This window comes from Podarcis bocagei, assembly GCF_964188305.1.
Source record: "Podarcis bocagei genome assembly, chromosome: 9".
Classification (NCBI taxonomy): domain Eukaryota; kingdom Metazoa; phylum Chordata; class Lepidosauria; order Squamata; family Lacertidae; genus Podarcis; species Podarcis bocagei.
The window spans coordinates 79,980,114-79,997,011 of record NC_138134.1 but is presented as its reverse complement, the minus strand read 5'-3'; the positions used below and the strand labels follow the sequence as shown (position 1 = coordinate 79,997,011).

Here is a 16,898-nt window from a genome sequence, read left to right as displayed (position 1 = left end):
CCCCAATAAGACATGGGCAAATCAGCATCATCAAGCATGGCAAACATCATATCTTGTAAAGATCTGTTTTTTCGCTCTGCAACGCCATTCTCCTCTGGGGAAAAAACGTTCGTTTTTCTATGCCCAATGCCACGCTTTTGTAACCAATCTCTAAAGGCATTTGACATAAATTCGCCACCTCTGTCCGTCTGAATCCTTCTGAGTTTAATGGACAGAAATCTTTCCACAGATGCCACCCAGCCTTTAAACTTAGTGAACACGTCACCCTTATTCTTCATGGGAAAAACCCAAGAATAACGCGTGGCGTCATCCACAATTGTTAGTGAAAAACGCGATCCACCCCTGCTTACAGCAAATGGACCAATTACGTCCATGTGAACCAGCTGTAGCGGTGACTCACTAACTCTGTCACTTCTGGGGTAAGAGACTCTGTGGGTTTTAACCTTTTTACACACATTACAATCAAGGTACTTGTTACAACTCTTTAAATTACCCCCATCAGCCAATTCAGACATTTTTAGTACACTTTTCCAGCCAGCATGCCCCATTTTCCTATGCAATAAGTGCACACAGTTGTCATGTATAGCTTTGTTATTCACTGCAGGCTGAGATTTACTGACTACTGCTGCAACTTGAGATCCTGCTTTAAGCCAAAACAAGCCTCCCTCTGACTTAGCAGTGCCTAAAATCTCACCAGCCTTCTTAATAATGCAACTGTCTCCTTCAAAATACACTTTAAACCCAGCTTTCAGCAAACAATCTACAGACATCAGATTGCTCCTTAATGACGGCACACAAAGTACATTTTGCAGGCATTCACGAAGACAAGGAACAAAAACTGCACCCCCCGAAATCACTTCGGAAGTACTTCCGTCTGCTAGAGCCACCTGGCTGCGCTGTGCTGAGTTCTTGGAAACAAACAATTCATCTGAATTTACGATGTGGCGAGATGCTCCCGAATCGACCACCCAGACAGCTTGTTTCTCATCAGCACTCTTGACCTCGCCGGTCACCAGCTGAGCCGACTGTTTTCGTTTGAAGAATTTCTTTTTACGCTGCTGCTGCTGCTGATCTCGTCTCTGCTCCTGCACCGGCCACTGAGACTTGACCAACTCCGGACATTGTCGCTTTAGATGCGCTGAAGACCCACATCGGAAACAACGCCTAACAGCAAACGCTGACTCCTCACCGGTACGCTGCTCTTGCTTCACCTCTGGCACGGCATGAGAACTCCTTCCAAACCGCCCACCTGTAGAAGCCTCTGCAGCCACTGACCTTTCTTGCCTCTTCTGCCATTCTTCAATCAAACGCCCAGTAACGTAACTGACTGATAAATCATGCTCCTGCATGCCTTCTAGAGACAAAACTAAATTATCCCAGCTTTCCGGGAGAGAACTCAAAATAATAGCCACCTTCTCCTGCTGGTCTAACGCACAGTCTCTTTCCTGTAGCGCAGCAAACTTTAACTGTAAACTGTGTAGGTGTTCCTGCATTGTAACCCCAGGCTGTAACATTGCCTTGTACAATGCCTTGCGAATGAACAGCTTGGAAACCGCTGTCTCACGCACATGGAGTTCTTTAAGTGCTTGCCACACACCTCTAGCTGTCTTGATTCCCCTCACATACGGCAACTGGGAATCTTCCAGCCCCAAGACAATTGTGGCCCTTGCTCTTTGGTCTTTATCGAGGTCTTCATCATCAGGCTTCGTAGGAAACTTACTCACCACTTGCCAGAGACGATCCCTCTGCAGCACTGCCTGCATGCGTTCCGACCACAGCAAGTAATTGGAGTCATTCAGACGCTCAAAAGCCATCTGACCTGGTTGTGAGGCCATCTTGAGAGCGATGTCCCTGGAACCCGGAACCAGCTACTCACGACCACCGAGAGAGAAAACAGGAACCACAGCACCCAGCACTCACACGCTGCAGCTGTTGTCCTTGTGTCCGCTGCGTCACCAGCTCACCACAGTCAGGAACCAGCCAGAGTCCATCTGCTGCACCAACAGGAACAACAACTTCTGGAACTACTGGAACCAACGCCGTTGATGCTGACACCACCGCAACTCAGGCTGGCAGCACAATGCCCATAACCTCATGGAACTTTGAAGTGTCAGGCATAGCCCTACTGGCTTTAGCCCAAACGTAGCAGAGTTTTCCTGCACAGCGAGGAAGCTAGTTGCGGCAGTAATGACTAGTCAGCTAGACTCAGAATAACTATTTACAGGATTTATTAAAAGGAAAAATAAAACCAGCAGAGTTTCTGCATACAAATAAAAGCAAAATAAATCCTTCCTTTCTCTCTCTCTCTCTCTCATAACCATACACAGCACTTCTAACTCCTAACACACCTCACATCAAACTGTGCTAGCAATCCCTAGATAACAGAGTTGAGTGCTGCTCGTTAACCAATCAGAGTGAGTAGTTTCTAGGTCAAGCAGACCTGGGCTTTCTGCCAAGAGTAAATTGACACCAGCTTGAGTTAATTGGTGAAGCTAGAATCTGCAAGTTTCCCACGAGAACCAATTAACAGAAACTGAACAATAATTCCCTTAACTGTTCTTCATAAGGCTTCGTTTCCAGACCCTAGATCATCTTGGTTGCCCTCCTCTGCACACCTTCCAGCTTGTCACCATCCTTCTTAAATTGTGGTGCCCAGAATTGGACACGGTATTCCAGGTGTGGTCTGACCAAGGCAGGATAGAGTGGTACTATTACTTCCCTTGATCTGGACACTAGACTTCTGTTGATACAGGCCAGAATAGCATTAGCTTTTTTTGCTGCTGCCTCGCACTGTTGACTCACATTAAGCTTGTGGTCCACCAAGACCTCTAGATCTTTTTCACCTGTTCTGCTAGTAAGCTGGGTGTCCCCCATCCTGTATTTGTGCATCTGGTTCTTCCTGCCTAAGAGCAGAACCTTATACTTGGACTTCCAAGAATGATTTCTATTTGGACCTGAGCTTTTTAACTTGTGCATAAATGAACTAGAGTAAGAGCTGAGCAGAGAAGTTGCCAAGTTTGATCGCAAATTGTTTAGGGCCATTAAAGCTGGGACGCGGCAGCTAAAAAAGCCAATGCAATTCTGGGCTGCATCAATAGGAGTATAGCATCTAGATCAAGGGAAGTAATAGTGCCACTGTATTCTGCTCTAGTCAGACCTCACCTGGAGTACTGTGTCCAGTTCTGGGCACCACAGTTCAAGAAGGACACGGACAAACTGGAACGTGTCCAGAGGAGGGCAACCAAAATGGTCAAAGGCCTGGAAACGATGCCTTATGAGGAACGGCTAAGGGAGCTGGGCATGTTTAGCCTGGAGAAGAGGAGGTTAAGGGGTGATGTGATAGCCATGTTCAAATATATAAAAGGATGTCACATAGAGGAGGGAGAAAGGTTGTTTTCTGCTGCTCCAGAGAAGCGGACACGGAGCAATGGATCCAAACTACAAGAAAGAAGATTCCACCTAAACATTAGGAAGAACTTCCTGACAGTAAGAGCTGTTCGACAGTGGAATTTGCTGCCAAGGAGTGTGGTGGAGTCTCCTACTTTGGAGGTCTTTAAGCAGAGGCTTGACAACCATATGTCAGGAGTGCTCTGATGGTGTTTCCTGCTTGGCAGGGGGTTGGACTCGATGGCCCTTGTGGTCTCTTCCAACTCTATGATTCTATGAAAGCTCGCCACCATTGTCAAAGGTTTTTCTTTTACTTGCATATTTATTTATTATATAAGCTACGTTTAGTACCTGCCCTTCACAAAAGGCCCCAGGGAGGTTACATCCTCCTGAAGGATCCTGGAGGCAGTCATGGAGGGTCCACCTCACTCAAAGAATTCCGGTTGCAATGCTTCGTTTCCCGCTGAGCCTTCTTTTCTTCCTCAGGACGCTCGCCATGCTGCAGAGGAGGAGATCTACACCAACTTGAACCAGAAGATCGACCAGTTCTTGCAGCTTGCAGATTATGACTGGATGGCCGTCGAGGCAGGTTCCAAGGCCAGCGACTACCTGGTGGACCTCATTGCCTTCCTGCGCAGCACCTTCGCGGTCTTTACACACCTGCCTGTAAGTATGTCTCGGAACACAAAGCTTCTTCTTCTCCCTCTCCCTCTTCCTTCTCGTCTTCTTTTTGGGAGCTTCTGATCCAGTTGCACGTCTCCTGAGCTACCACAGATGCAGCTGGCAGGAGAGGATGACGTTAGGAGCCTCCCCAGAGGTGGTTAAGGCAAAACCAAGAGCCAGAGATGTTCCCTAGTCCTTCTCCTGGAGCTGGTCAGCAGCTGCTTTTGCTGACAGAGGAGGATGACATCCAAGCCTCTTCTTCACATTGTGCTTGATGGGTCTTTCCACAAGCATTTCAGTGCCAAAAGCCACTTGGGAAAACCCTGCTGCCTCTGACCCTTCCTTCCTCCATCCCTGGCTTCTCTCTGTGTCCTGCTGAGTCCTGCTTGCCATGTGTCATTCACAGGAACAGTTTCCTCTCTAGGATTAAACTCTGAAAGACCAGATCTCCCTGTTTGCAGCACAATTAGGCTGTGTTTGGTGCAGACTGGCTAGCACCTCTCGTCTTGCACGCCCCCGAGCAGTTTTTCAACTTTAAAAAAACTGTTTGTTTTAAGCGAATTGGTAACACTGAGCATAAGTGCTGTATTATATATATAATGCAACCGCAAGACGTTTTTCAAAGGCAAGCAAGCCTGTCTGAATCATAGGAGGGAGTGGCAATCATGCCACCAAATAAGGGTCCAGCTCAATGGTTGGTATGTCTCTGAAACGCTGGGCAAAGGGCGGAGGAAGGTGAAACTGCCTGAGGGTACCTCTGCACCCGCTTTCCATCTTCTCGTGGTGTGGCGTATTCCATTGGAGAAGCAGATTGTGGCCATTCTAAAGATGCTCTAAGCTCTCTGCAGACGATTTTCCCGAGGTTAAACCATGCATGAGAGAGCAGGATCGCACCTGCTGGCCTTGCCCCACTCCGTCCTCTGTGCAGGATCAGTCTGATCTCATTGGTGGGGCTTTTCCCCACTGTTATTCCCTTTGGCTGCCACTCAACGACTTGAGCTTTTGTCATTGTTTCGAATATACTTTTGGGATTGTGGAGACCGCAGTGGTGAAGTTAACCACCCTTCATTTCAGTCCAGGCTCAGGAAGTATTTAGCAAATCTCGGGGTTGTGCATTTTCCTTGGAGCCAGGTGCCCCCCCACCCCCCGCCAAATCCAGGCCTCAGAATAAAGTGGGGAGAGAAATAGATGATGGTGCAATAAGAGAGTTCAGATCTGTGTGTGTGAGAGAGGTGGGGAGTGAGGTCCCCAGTTTTCTCGCCCATGTAATTTGGATGCTCCTTTCACATTAGTGGCAAATGGGAGAAGAAGTGAGCAACGTACAACAGGGTGAAATTAGTATCCGTTCTCAGTGGCTACATTTCAGTGAAATGTGAGCATGCACAGTCCTCTGGGAGACCCTCTCGTGGATCTTGCACGTGATATTTAGTTTTGGTCACTGCATATCATGACGTTGAAGGGGACGCTCTCGCCTGCCCTGCTTTCCCTGGCACAGGGTTGGGGAGAGTCCCATTCCTCAGTCAAGGTCTGGTTTATAGACCCCTCCAGTTGGTGGTCTCCTTTAGCAGCTCAGCTCCGCGGGGGATGCTTTTCCACCGGAGCATAAAGCATCCCTAACGTGGAGATGTGCGGGAATGCAGGACGTGTCTGCGATGATTTATGGGATGGGTCTGGAGCGATTAATCTTCCTTAAACCATTAATGATGTTCTCCCAGATTGATCAGGACATTCTCAAAGTGGGGCTGGGAGAGACCGAGAGGAAACGGTTTCCCCTGCTTTCAGGTGGGTGTTTCTCTTCTCATGCCCAGAGATGGTCTGGTGGGGAGCTTGGAGGTGGCTGCAAAGAGTCTGGACAGGACGTGCTCCCCCAAAGAGGGTGGCACGACCCCTCTGGTCCTGACGGACGCTTCTCCATCCTGCTGCTTCCTCACTGGCTTGAGAAGAGGGCAGCAAATTGGAGCCGGGACCCACACGCCTTGCGCTGTCAAATGCTCAAGTCCAGGGTGAAGAGTTCGCACATGAGGGTGGGGCCCTCCAGCCTCTTATGGCCGCTACCCAGAGAACTTCCATGGTGGTTTGGAGTAACCATTTTCAGATGGCCTCAAATGAGTGGAACTCACTCAGGGATGAAACCCTGGGCCTGCGACCCCCACCCCACCCCGAATGCACTAGTTGAGCAGGGTGGTAGTGGTTTGCCACAAAGGAATGGGAGGCAAACCCCGGCACCCAAATCTAAAATAAAACCAGCTAGTATTTTATATATATATATATCTTTTTCAAAATGGTCTCCAGCTCTTTTGAGAACGGGTCTCTGGTTGCAGGAGATGGCTATCATGGCCGAGAGAGAGAGAGAGAGGGAGCCCCTTTGTCCCTGGTGGCTGGCTGTTATTTTAATTTCATGTCAGACAAGTCAGAGTAAATCGCCCGGACAGATCTGCGCCAAGCGTGCGGATTTGTTGACTCTAAGCCTTTTGCAGATGGAAGGTTATGTCAACACCTATGGCGGGGCTGTCAGCTTAACAAAGCAAGGAAGTTTTTTATTTGTTGGGGAAAGGAGTGTTTTTCTGTTTTGATTTTTAAGTTTCCTTTAATCCTCGGAGGCTTGTATCTTGATAACCTTCTTGTGCGGGGTAATCGGGGAAGGTCAGGAGGTTACGGCGACCTGGGAAGGGGAAGTAATCTTTCAGCAATCCTCCCGGCCGTAATCGGCTCCAGCAGTTCAGCCTGAACTCTTTGCAAGGGGAGCCTGGTGCTCTCCCTCCCTCCCTCCGCCTCTCCCTCGCTTCCCCCCCTCCCCTGTTTACTTTTGGCCAGATGGTGAGCGCAGATTTCAGATGGAACCATGAAAAATCTTTAAAAGTCTTGCTTGGGTCCAGGCCCTCCTTCGCGGGTCGATCTGGCCCTCGCCGTCCTTGCACAGAAAGCCTTTGCTTGCCCCTGGGTGGTGGAGAGCTTTGCAAAGTTTATTTCCCCATTCAGTGGTACCTCGGGTTACATACGCTTCGGGTTCCAGACGCTTCAGGTTCCAGACTCCGCTAACCCAGAAATAGTACCTCGGGTTAAGAACTTTGCTTCAGGATGAGAACAGAAATTGCACGGCGGCGGCGCAGCAGCAGCAGGAGGCCCCATTAGCTAAAGTGGTGCTTCAGGTTAAGAACAGTTTCAGGTTAAGAACGGACCTCCAGAACGAATTAAGTTCTTAACCCGAGGCCCCACTGTAAAGGAAATTTGCCCCTTTGGATGGGCTCATCAGCGCATCTGTAACGCAGCTGCTCACGTATCCAAAATGTGAGGGAAACAGCACCTCCCGGTTTGGATACAAAAGCCCCATCATGACCTAGGAGCTGGTGGGGCAAGGGGGGAGGGTAAGCTGGGACCCACAGAGCCCTTGGCCAACATCTTGCCTTGACCCTAAGCTCCCTTGAGCAAGCCAGGCTTCCTCAGCTGCAGACCCCTTCCCCATCTGCAATATGCGGGCAGTAAGATGGGACTACCTTGCAGGATTGCTGTCAGAAAAGGCGAGTGACAGGCATCATGGCAGAAGTTTATAAAATAATGCACAGCGTGGAGAAAGTGGATAGAGGAAAGTTTTATTCCCTCTCTAATAACCATGGAACATTCGAGGAGCTGAATGTTGAAAGATTCAGGACAAAGTGCAGAATTATGGAGGCACCCCCAGCGCTGGTATAGCTAGTGAGCCCAGCAGCAGAATCCGCTGGGAAGGCGCCTTTGGCAAACATTATTGAACCCCAGAGACACCCCTGGCTGGTGATGCCCCTCAGTTTGTGAACCCCCCTGCCCCCTCCAGACACAAACAGCAGTCCTCCATCTGGCCCAGCGACCTGATCCCAGTGGCAGTTCCCCCTTCCTCCCTCCTCACCCAGATTTTATTATTATGATTAGTTATTAAATTCATATATCACCCTTCATCCGAAGATCACAGGGCAGTTTACAAGATGAACACTCACAAAGTATTTCTAGAAATATTTGTATACCACTGTGTCATAAACACCCCCCATCAAAGCAATCAAAACATAAAACTATGCAATAAAAGCCATATAGAAAAGGCTCAAGACAGAGATCAGTTAACTGTTGCGGAAAGAGGTATTCTTAATTGTCTGCTTAGCTTTGGTGGAACAGACCACTTTTCTGCAGGCCTTGAAATGTAGAAGCAGAAGGCACCTGTGGGATTTCTGTTGGCAGAGAGTTCCACCGGTGCCTCTGAATTCTCGCAAGCAAGGCCGGCCCCCTCCCCCTCCTCTGCAACTGCTGCTTGGAGCTCTTTTGCCTCTGACCTCAGGGCCGGGGTCCCCCTGTCCCCCAGATTGTTTCCCTTGTCCTTGGCCAGGCTGCCTGCAGAAGAGAAGCCGGTCCGTGACTCGCCCAGGCAGTGCTTCCCTTCCTCCCTGCGGAGGAGGACGGTGCCAGCTGCTGCGTGGAGCCAGACTGCCCCCTTCACCTGCCCCCTTTGGCTGCCATCGCCCCCTCTTGCTGCCTGCCAGCCGGGTGGGTCTGTGTCTTCTGAAGCTTCCTGTCTTGACCTTCCCTCCCTAGGGGGATTCCTATGCCCACTCAGCCATGCCGGTGAGTATGCCCAGTGCGCTGCCCGCGTTCCATGCCGCCCTGCTTGCCCCTTGTCTGTTAGAAGGTTCCTTGAACCAGCCGAGGCCTGCGGGCCCAGGAGGCGGCAGGGTGGGGGGGGGCCAGAGGAGGGAGCCCTGCGCCTTTATCCCGGGAGCAAAAGAAGCACAGCTCCAGGCGTCAGATCCCTCCGGAGCAAGGCAGCCACGACAGGCGCTGCTCAAAAGGGTCATAACTGTTTAGTGGTCCAGACATGGCCCAAGGCAGGTGGGTGGGGGGTGCAGGTGGTTCCCAAAGCACCCATCGCCCCTGCGGTGCCCTCCTTTGGCCAGAGGGTGGCACTCGAGTTCAGACGTGCTCTGAGGCTCCATCCCCCAGTTTGTCCATTCCCAGTTCCTCTGCCCGTAAGTCAAGGTGAGAGATCAGCAGGGCAAAGGCCGCCTGGGAGGATGCGGGAGCAGAGGGCAGGCTCTTACGCAGGGCACCGAGGAGCAGCAAAAGAGCTGGCAGGCTGCTTGGGCCAAGCTCCACTAACTGCAGCAGGCTGCCCTGTGCCCAAAGTGCCTTCTCCAGCCTCACCTTGAAATCCTTTGAGGAAGGACATTTCTCGCCTTTCAAAGCTCATGTCTTGCAGTCCTTGGACTGCCCCAAAATGGGAATTTTCTCCGTAAGATTCAGCCCCTGAACACCTCAAGCTTTGCTCCCTGCCCTCTCCTCACAGGTCAGAGGACTTGCATGGAGGACAGTTTCTCCTCTGGCATAGAATCAGAGAATCGGAGAGTTGGAAGGGACCCCAAAGGTCTGCTAGTCCAGCCCCCTGCAGTGCAGGAATCTCAACGAAAGCATCCATGACGGATGGCCCCTGATCCAGCGGGAAACAGATCTTGCTCTACAAGCCCCTGTGGAATCCGCAGGAAATGTGTATGAGCTCCCTTGGAATCTTGCTGTTTCCAACTTGGGGGGCAGGAAGAACCCTGACTCCCTTCTCCCCTCCCCCCCGGGAGCTGCTGCCCCCCCCCACCTCAGTGAAAGGCAGAAATGCAGCCTTCTGGTTCAATGAACGCTTCTAACAGCTTCCATCACTGCTTGGTTCACCTCTGGTAGAGAAGCTCATCCAAGTCTGTCCTGGCTCTCTCCCCCCCCCCCCTTCCAAGAGGCACATTAACCCTACGTATGCTCCACCGCTAGAGGCGTGGCTGCTTTGCCGTTTGAGTCTCTGGCATGCAAGGATGGACACATAGAAGCCTTTCTTCCACCGGTGGACTCGTGTCCCAGGGAGCTCCGCCTTAAGTCCTTTTGGGCTCCAAACAACTGCAGTCTCTGCCACCTGCATTGGGGTAGCTCCACTTGGGTCACCCGAGGGAGGTGGTCTGGTGTCAGCAGGCGGGGTTAATTCCTGGTGCCCCACAGGCTTCTTGAAGGAGGGGGCTGGGCAGCAGCCGGGAAGGAGCTCTCCACACTTTTCCGGGCTCTTGTCCAGAGTAAGCAGCTGTTTGCAGCCAGTGTGGATGGCGGAGAAGGCTGTGTGCCCTCTGGCCACTGAATCCAGATGAAAAGCCGGGTGGCAGCAGCAGTGGAGCCCGCAAAAGTGGGTGCCCAGGGGCTCCTTCCGCTGGACGTGGGACGAGTGACGTCACCCTGTGTCTGAGAGGGACTCGGCTTTCCCATCCAGCTGTGTGTCTTAACTACCACCGTTTTAAAAACGTAAATAGTCTCACGTTGCACTCTCTAGTTAGTTTCTACTAACTGAGCAAGCCGGGCACTAATCCAGTCGGAATGCTAGAAAAGTTAGAGTGCACCCTTTGTCCGTTCCACATTCTGCTACCAAAGATGGTTCCGAATCAAGTTTCCGGATGCCTGCCCCAAAGGCTGCATTGGGCAGGAGATTTTGGGGTCCTTAATGTGTCTCTATCACGTTTGTGGAGAGGTAGGGATTCCCCTAGGCTGCAGCATAGTACCAGTAATCTGCTACAGCATCATCCAAAGTCCTTCCTCAGATGCAAGGGGCTTGGCTCTCTCCCTTCCTCCAGGTGGCGTTGACTGGGTGGTGGGTTACACCTGCCTACAAGAAGCCGGAGGACTTCACAGAAACAGAGAATTGTAGAGTTGGAAGGGACCCTGAGGGTCATGTAGTCCAACCCCCTGCGATGCAGGGATCTCAACTGAAGCATCCAAGACAGATGGCCACCCAACCTCTAATTAAAAGTATGAGCTTTCGTGTGCATGCACACTTCACATCCACAGGTATCTGAAGAAGTGTGCATGCACATGAAAGCTCATACCAAAGCTCATACCAATAACTAACTTAGTTGGTCTCTAAGGTGCAACTGCAAGGATTTTTTTTTATCCTGTGAGGTAGTTTAGGCTGAGAGGCAGTGACTGCCCCAAAGGTCACACCCAGTGAGCTTCATAGCTATGGAGGGATTTGAACCCAGGTCCTAGTCTGACACTGTTGCTTGAAGGGATCTTTACTGTGACTTGGAGGAGGAGGAAGATTATAATCTAAATAAACAAACAAACAAACAAATAAATAAATAACACCCCACCCATCTGTCTGGGTTTTCCCAGCCACTCTGGGTAGCTTCCAACAAAAGTTTTAAAATGCATTAAAACACCAGTCATTAAAAACTTCCCTAAAGAGGGCTGCCTTCAGATATCTTCTAAAAGTCAGATAGTTGTTTATTTCCTTGACATCTGATGGGAGGGTGTTCCACAGGGCAGGTGCCACCACCGAGAAGGCCCTCTGCCTGGTTCCCTGTAACCTCACTTCTTGCATGGAGGGAACAACCAGAAGGCCCTTGGGAGATGGACCCCGGTGTCTGGGCTGAACGATGGGGGTGGAGACGCTCCTTCAGATATACTGGACTGAGGCCATTTAGGGCTTTCAAGGTCATCACCAACACGTTGAATTGTGCTTGGAAATGTATTGGGAGCCAATGTAGGTCTTTCAAGACCGGTGTTATGTGGTCTTGGCAGCCGCTCCCAGTCACCAGTCTAGCTGCCGCATCCTTTGTGCTGCTTGCGCATGTACTGTGCGTGGGCAGGGGAACCAGCTGCAACTCTCTGGCCTCTATAGACAACACGGCGTGTCGGGAAGAGGCAACTAATAAAACGGAAGTTCCAGGCCATTGAGTGTGTGTGTGTCTGTGTTTGTGAGAGAGATCGCTATCTGTGTTGAATCAGCCTCCTCCTACCAAGATGGCAGCTGCTTTGTATTTCATGGAAAATCTGCCCAATGGAAAGAATGTTGTTTCGAAAACAAGTCCTGGAGAAAGGAAAAGCCACGCAAAAGCTGCCCGAGAAGGTGTCGTCATGCTGTGCCGGCCAGGGACCAGGGAGCCTGGGTTCTTGGTGGGTGGCGCTTGACGTCTGTCTTCGGAGTGCACTGCCCGCCCTCGTCACTGCACACTTGCACCCTGGGAGGTTTTCCTCTTTCCAAGTTCATAGGGGACAGCCAGCTTTTTACAGAAGCTTTGTAGAAAGTTTGGTGAAATACAAGTCTTGCCCACAAGGAAATTTGCCTTCAATTTTCAAGCCTACCCCTTGAATAGACTTCTTTGCACTGTGGCATCACGACGTCACCCAAGCAACTCAAAGTTGCAGCCCAACTCCTTTTTGGATGCAGGAAGTCCAGAGGTAGAAGATTCAGCTGGAGGCAGCATGTTGTTGTTGAGTCGTTTAGTCGTGTCCGACTCTTCGTGACCCCCTGGACCAGAGCACGCCAGGCACTCCTGTCTTCCACTGCCTCCCACAGTTTGGTAATGCTCATGCTGGTAGCTCCGAGGACACTGTCCAGCCATCTCATCCTCTGTTTTCCCCTTCTCCTTGTGCCCTCCATCTTTCCCAACATCAGGATCTTTTCCAGGGAGTCTTCTCTTCTCATGAGGTGGCCAAAGTCTTGGAGCCTCAGCTTCAGGATCTGTCCTTCCAGTGAGCACTTAGGCCTGATTTCCTTCCGAATGGAGAGGTTTGATCTTCTTGCAGTCCATGGGACTCTCCAGAGTCTCCTCCAGCACCAGAATTCAAAAGCATCCATTCTTCTGCCATCAGCCTTCTTTATGGTCCAGCTCTCACTTCCATACATCACTACTGGGAAAACCATAGCTTTAACTATACGGACCTTTGTTGGCAAGGTGATGTCTCTGCTTTTTAAGATGCTGTCTAGGTTTGTCATTGCTTTTCTCCCAGGAAGCAGGCGTCTTTTAATTTTGTGGCTGCTGTCACCACCTGCAGTGATCATGGAGCCCAAGAAAGTAAAATCTCTCACTGCCTCCATTTCTTCCCCGTCTATTTGCCAGGAGGTGATGGGCCAGTGGCCATGATCTTCGTTTTTTTGATGTTGAGCTTCAGACCATATTTTGCGCTCTCCTCTTTCACCCTCATTAAAAGGTTCTTTAATTCCTCCTCACTTTCTGCCATCAAGGTTGTGTCATCTGCATATCTGAGGTTGTTGCTATTTATTCCGGCAAACTTAATTCCGGCTTGGAATTCATCCAGTCCAGCCTTTCGCATGATGAATTCTACATATAAGTTAAATAAGCAGGGAGACAATATACTGCCATAGAACCATAGAATGGCAGAGATGGAAGGGGACCCCTCAGAGGCCATCTAGTCCAGCCCCCTGCAAGGCAGGAATCTCACCTAATCATCCCTGACAGGTGGCCACCCAGCCTCTGCTTAAATGCCTCCAAGGGAGTTTGTTTCACTGGAAGCCACAGGAGAGGAGAGTTGCTCTTGAACTCAGGACCGGCTTGCAGGCTTCCTGTTCGGGCATCTGGTTACTTGCTGTGAGAACAGGATGCTGAACTAGAGGGGCCATGGGCCCGATCCAAAGGCTCTTCTTATGTTCTTATCCCCTGCCACAGCCCCCCAAATGTGTTGCTAAGGTAAAGGTAAAGGGACCCCTGACCATTAGGTCCAGTCGTGGCTGACTCTGGGGTTGCGGCGCTCATCTCGCTTTATTGGCCAAGGGAGCCGGCATACAGCTTCCAGGTCACGTGGCCAGCATGACTAAGCCGCTTCTGGCGAACCAGAGCAGCGCACGGAAATGCCGTTTACCTTCCCGCCTATTGATCTACTTGCACATTGACGTGCTTTCGAACTGCTAGGTGGGCAGGAAAAAAACCTCACTTTAAAATTGGGTATCCAATATTGCTTCAAAGCTCAAGTTCATTGGAGAGATGCTCCCATCTTAATCTGGAATACAGATTCCATGATGGGAATATATATATATATTGGGCTGAGTTTCCCCAATTCAGTGGTTTCATCATCTCTGCAGAAACTGTTTCTGTTTCTGGAGAAGCTCTGAGGTTTTTCCAGGCAGGATCCAGTGATGAAATGCAAAATAGCAGCCGGTCCGTGGGCTCATCCCCTTCTCCGAGCACAAAGGGCGATCGTGGGACATTCATCAGGAATGAGAGGCAGCAAATTTAAAGCAGACAAACGGAAATGCTTGGTTTCGGCGCAGCACATGTTTGACCTGTGGCTCTCCTGCTACAAGCCGAACAGAAGCCAAAGGCTTAGAGGCTCCTCGAAATGAGGACCAGGCAGACTCGTGAATACCTTTAAAAGGCTTGTAAAGAAAAGGCCACAAACCTGTTTTTCACAAGGTAAGGAAGTCATTAATTGACACACGGACAGTTCTGCACTGGGCTGCCTCAACCCGCCCTCAGCAAACTGCGTTTATGCCTAGTTAAAGGCAGAGGCTGTATCTTGCAGTTAGTCCTCCAAACTGCATGTGTCAGAATCAACATGCTGTGACTTTTTCAATGGACTAAATGGTCACGGACCTGGCCTGTGGAATGGCCCTCCTGCAGCAAGACACGGATGGAGTTGGGGGTCAAAACAGGAACGGGGCTCAGTGCACCTTCTTGACTTGTGCTTCAGGCTGCTGTGGAACTTTTGGCCCAAACTAAGCATTTTGCCCTTATGAAGGGTTCCTGGCAAATAACAACAACAACAACAACAACAACAACAACAACAACAACAATATATTTTTATTTGTATCCCGCCCTCCCCGGCCGAGGCCAGGCTCAGAGCAGCTAACATCATAAAAACAACACAATATGCATAAAAACAGACATCAATTAATTAAAATACATCTTAAAATTAATTCAGACAAGTTAAAAGCTGGGCAGGTGGCAATTATCAGGTTGGAGTTGAGATTAACTGTTTCCACTGAAAATACAAGGTCCTGTGAGCGGGTTGGGGGCCTCCTTCGGGCTTGTTTTATACAAAGGAAAGTAAGTCTAATTGCATCCTGCTGAAAGGCCTGGCAGAACAGCTGCGTCTTGCAGGCCCTGTGGAAAGATGTCAAATCCCGCAGGGTCCTGGTCTCTTGTGGGAGAACATTCCACCAGGCCGGGGCCATGGCCAAAAAGGCCCTGGCTCTAGTCGAGGCCAGTCTAATTTCCTTAGGCTTACCTAGAACAACCACCCAATTGCAGAAATCTTAGCTGAGGAATTATATGAGTTTTAATCAGCTGATCAAAGCTCCATCAGAAGAAAACATTCTTCCTCTGTTTTGAGTTGGTGCCTGCCTTTCCTCTTCTGTGAGAGTGATGAAAGAGGACAGGGAATAGCTCTCCTAAGACGGTGCCTGCTTTGAGAAGGATTCTTTTAAAGAAAAATTAAAAATATTGTTGCCCTCACCAGGGTTTCTGTAGGCATTAAGAAACAAGTAACGTTGGGTCGACTGAAAGGTTTCCAGTGGCTTAATCTCGCCGATTAATTACTTGAGGGTCGCAACTGGGTCCAACTCCTTCACCCTGAGGGCTGTTGCTCCGTGGGCACAGCATCCCAGGTTTGGCACCTGGCAGCTTCCCCAGGTAGGGATGAGGGAGACCCTTTCCTGCCCAAATGACCCTGGAGAGCCCTTGCTGCCAATCAGTGGAAGCAGCAGACTTTGACTCGGTCTAAGGCACCTGCTTCCCCCACCCAGTCCCTCTTCTAGGTGACTTTGTCGGCTGTTGCTAGATTGCTCTTCTGGCCACATGCCTCCAGGAGCCGCCAAGCGCGGCATGTTTGCCTGAGGAGCGTTTTTGGCATCCCCCTGGCAGAAAAGTTGCCCTTGGCTCGGCTGAGGAGCATCCATGCCTAACCACATATTTATACTCTCCTGAGTCATGCTTCAAGAGTAGCCGTGAGGCTGCGGCTGGGATCCCTGGCAGACCAGGGCGTTGCCCACCTTTGCCCTGGCTAGACAAAAGGCCTCTCCTTGGGTTTCTCTCACATAGCTCTGCTGTACCTCTGAAAAGTTTTTAACGGTTGCTGTTGTATTGTGCTGCTTAATATTTTGTTGGGAGAGTGGCTGGGGCAACCCGGTCAGATGGAAGCGGGATATATAAATTTTGCCATCATCTTAGACAAAGCTAACAGTGCCTGGCCTGCTGTTCTCTGTTTTATGCTTGAAGCCTCTCCACGAAAGATGTGGGCAATCCCTCTCTTAGCACAAAGAAGCCCATGTAATAGGGACATCACTGAGCTGGAGTCAGGATTTGGCCCAGGCCACCCACTGAGTCTGTTGAAAACTGAGCTGAGCCTTGGCCTTCCAGTCCGGTGGACACACCCCGGGGCACCACATTGGCACCAGCCTGTGTTGGCTCTTCATGACAGCAGATGTTGTGGTGTGTGGAAGAACCCCCTCTTCGGTATGGGGTGGCAGGGTTGGGCGTTTCAGCCATTTAAATAGCCATTAGAGATACTAGCACTTGGCTATCTGGTTTATTTATTGTTTATTTGTACCCTGCCCCCTCTCTGAAGGCACTCAGGGTGGCACACGTCCCCTTGGCAATATGGAAGCATGAAATTGTAGAGTTGGAAGGGAGCCCAAGAGTCATTGAGTCCAAACCCCTTCAGTGCAGGAATCTCATCTGAGGCTCCATCACAGATGACCATCCCACCTTGGCTTAAAAACCTCCAAGGAAGGAGAGTCCATCACCTCCCGAAGGAGACTGTTCCACTGTCAAACAGCTCTTGCTGTCAGAAAGTTCTTCCCACTGTTCAGTCAGAATTTCCTTTCTACTGCTATAACACTACTAATTGCTGTATCTCCATTGTAGTTACAGCTACTCTTAATTAGTTCCATGCTTCGTTTTTGAGTCATTTCCCCCAAGTGATTAGGCAATACAAACATCAACAACAGAGACAATATAGCAACAATTTTCAATCCAGCGCAGATGCAGTCTGGAAGAAAAATCTCCACTTAAAAGGCGGGTCTTCAGTCAGTGTTGGAAAGATGGTGCCTGTCTGGTGTGCGGCAGGAGGCA

The 16,898-nt window shown here is 50.2% G+C and overlaps 1 protein-coding gene across 1 annotated transcript in view; it reads left to right on the top strand.

The window, feature by feature from the left end:
• EXOC6B (exocyst complex component 6B) overlaps positions 1-16,898 on the top strand; it is a 228,979-nt gene that overhangs the window by 141,971 nt on the left and 70,110 nt on the right. Inside the window, exon 18 of the mRNA XM_081207034.1 lies at positions 3,874-4,053. Within this exon, the coding sequence (XP_081063160.1) occupies positions 3,874-4,053 (180 nt within the window). The remainder of the gene's footprint in view (positions 1-3,873; positions 4,054-16,898) is intronic.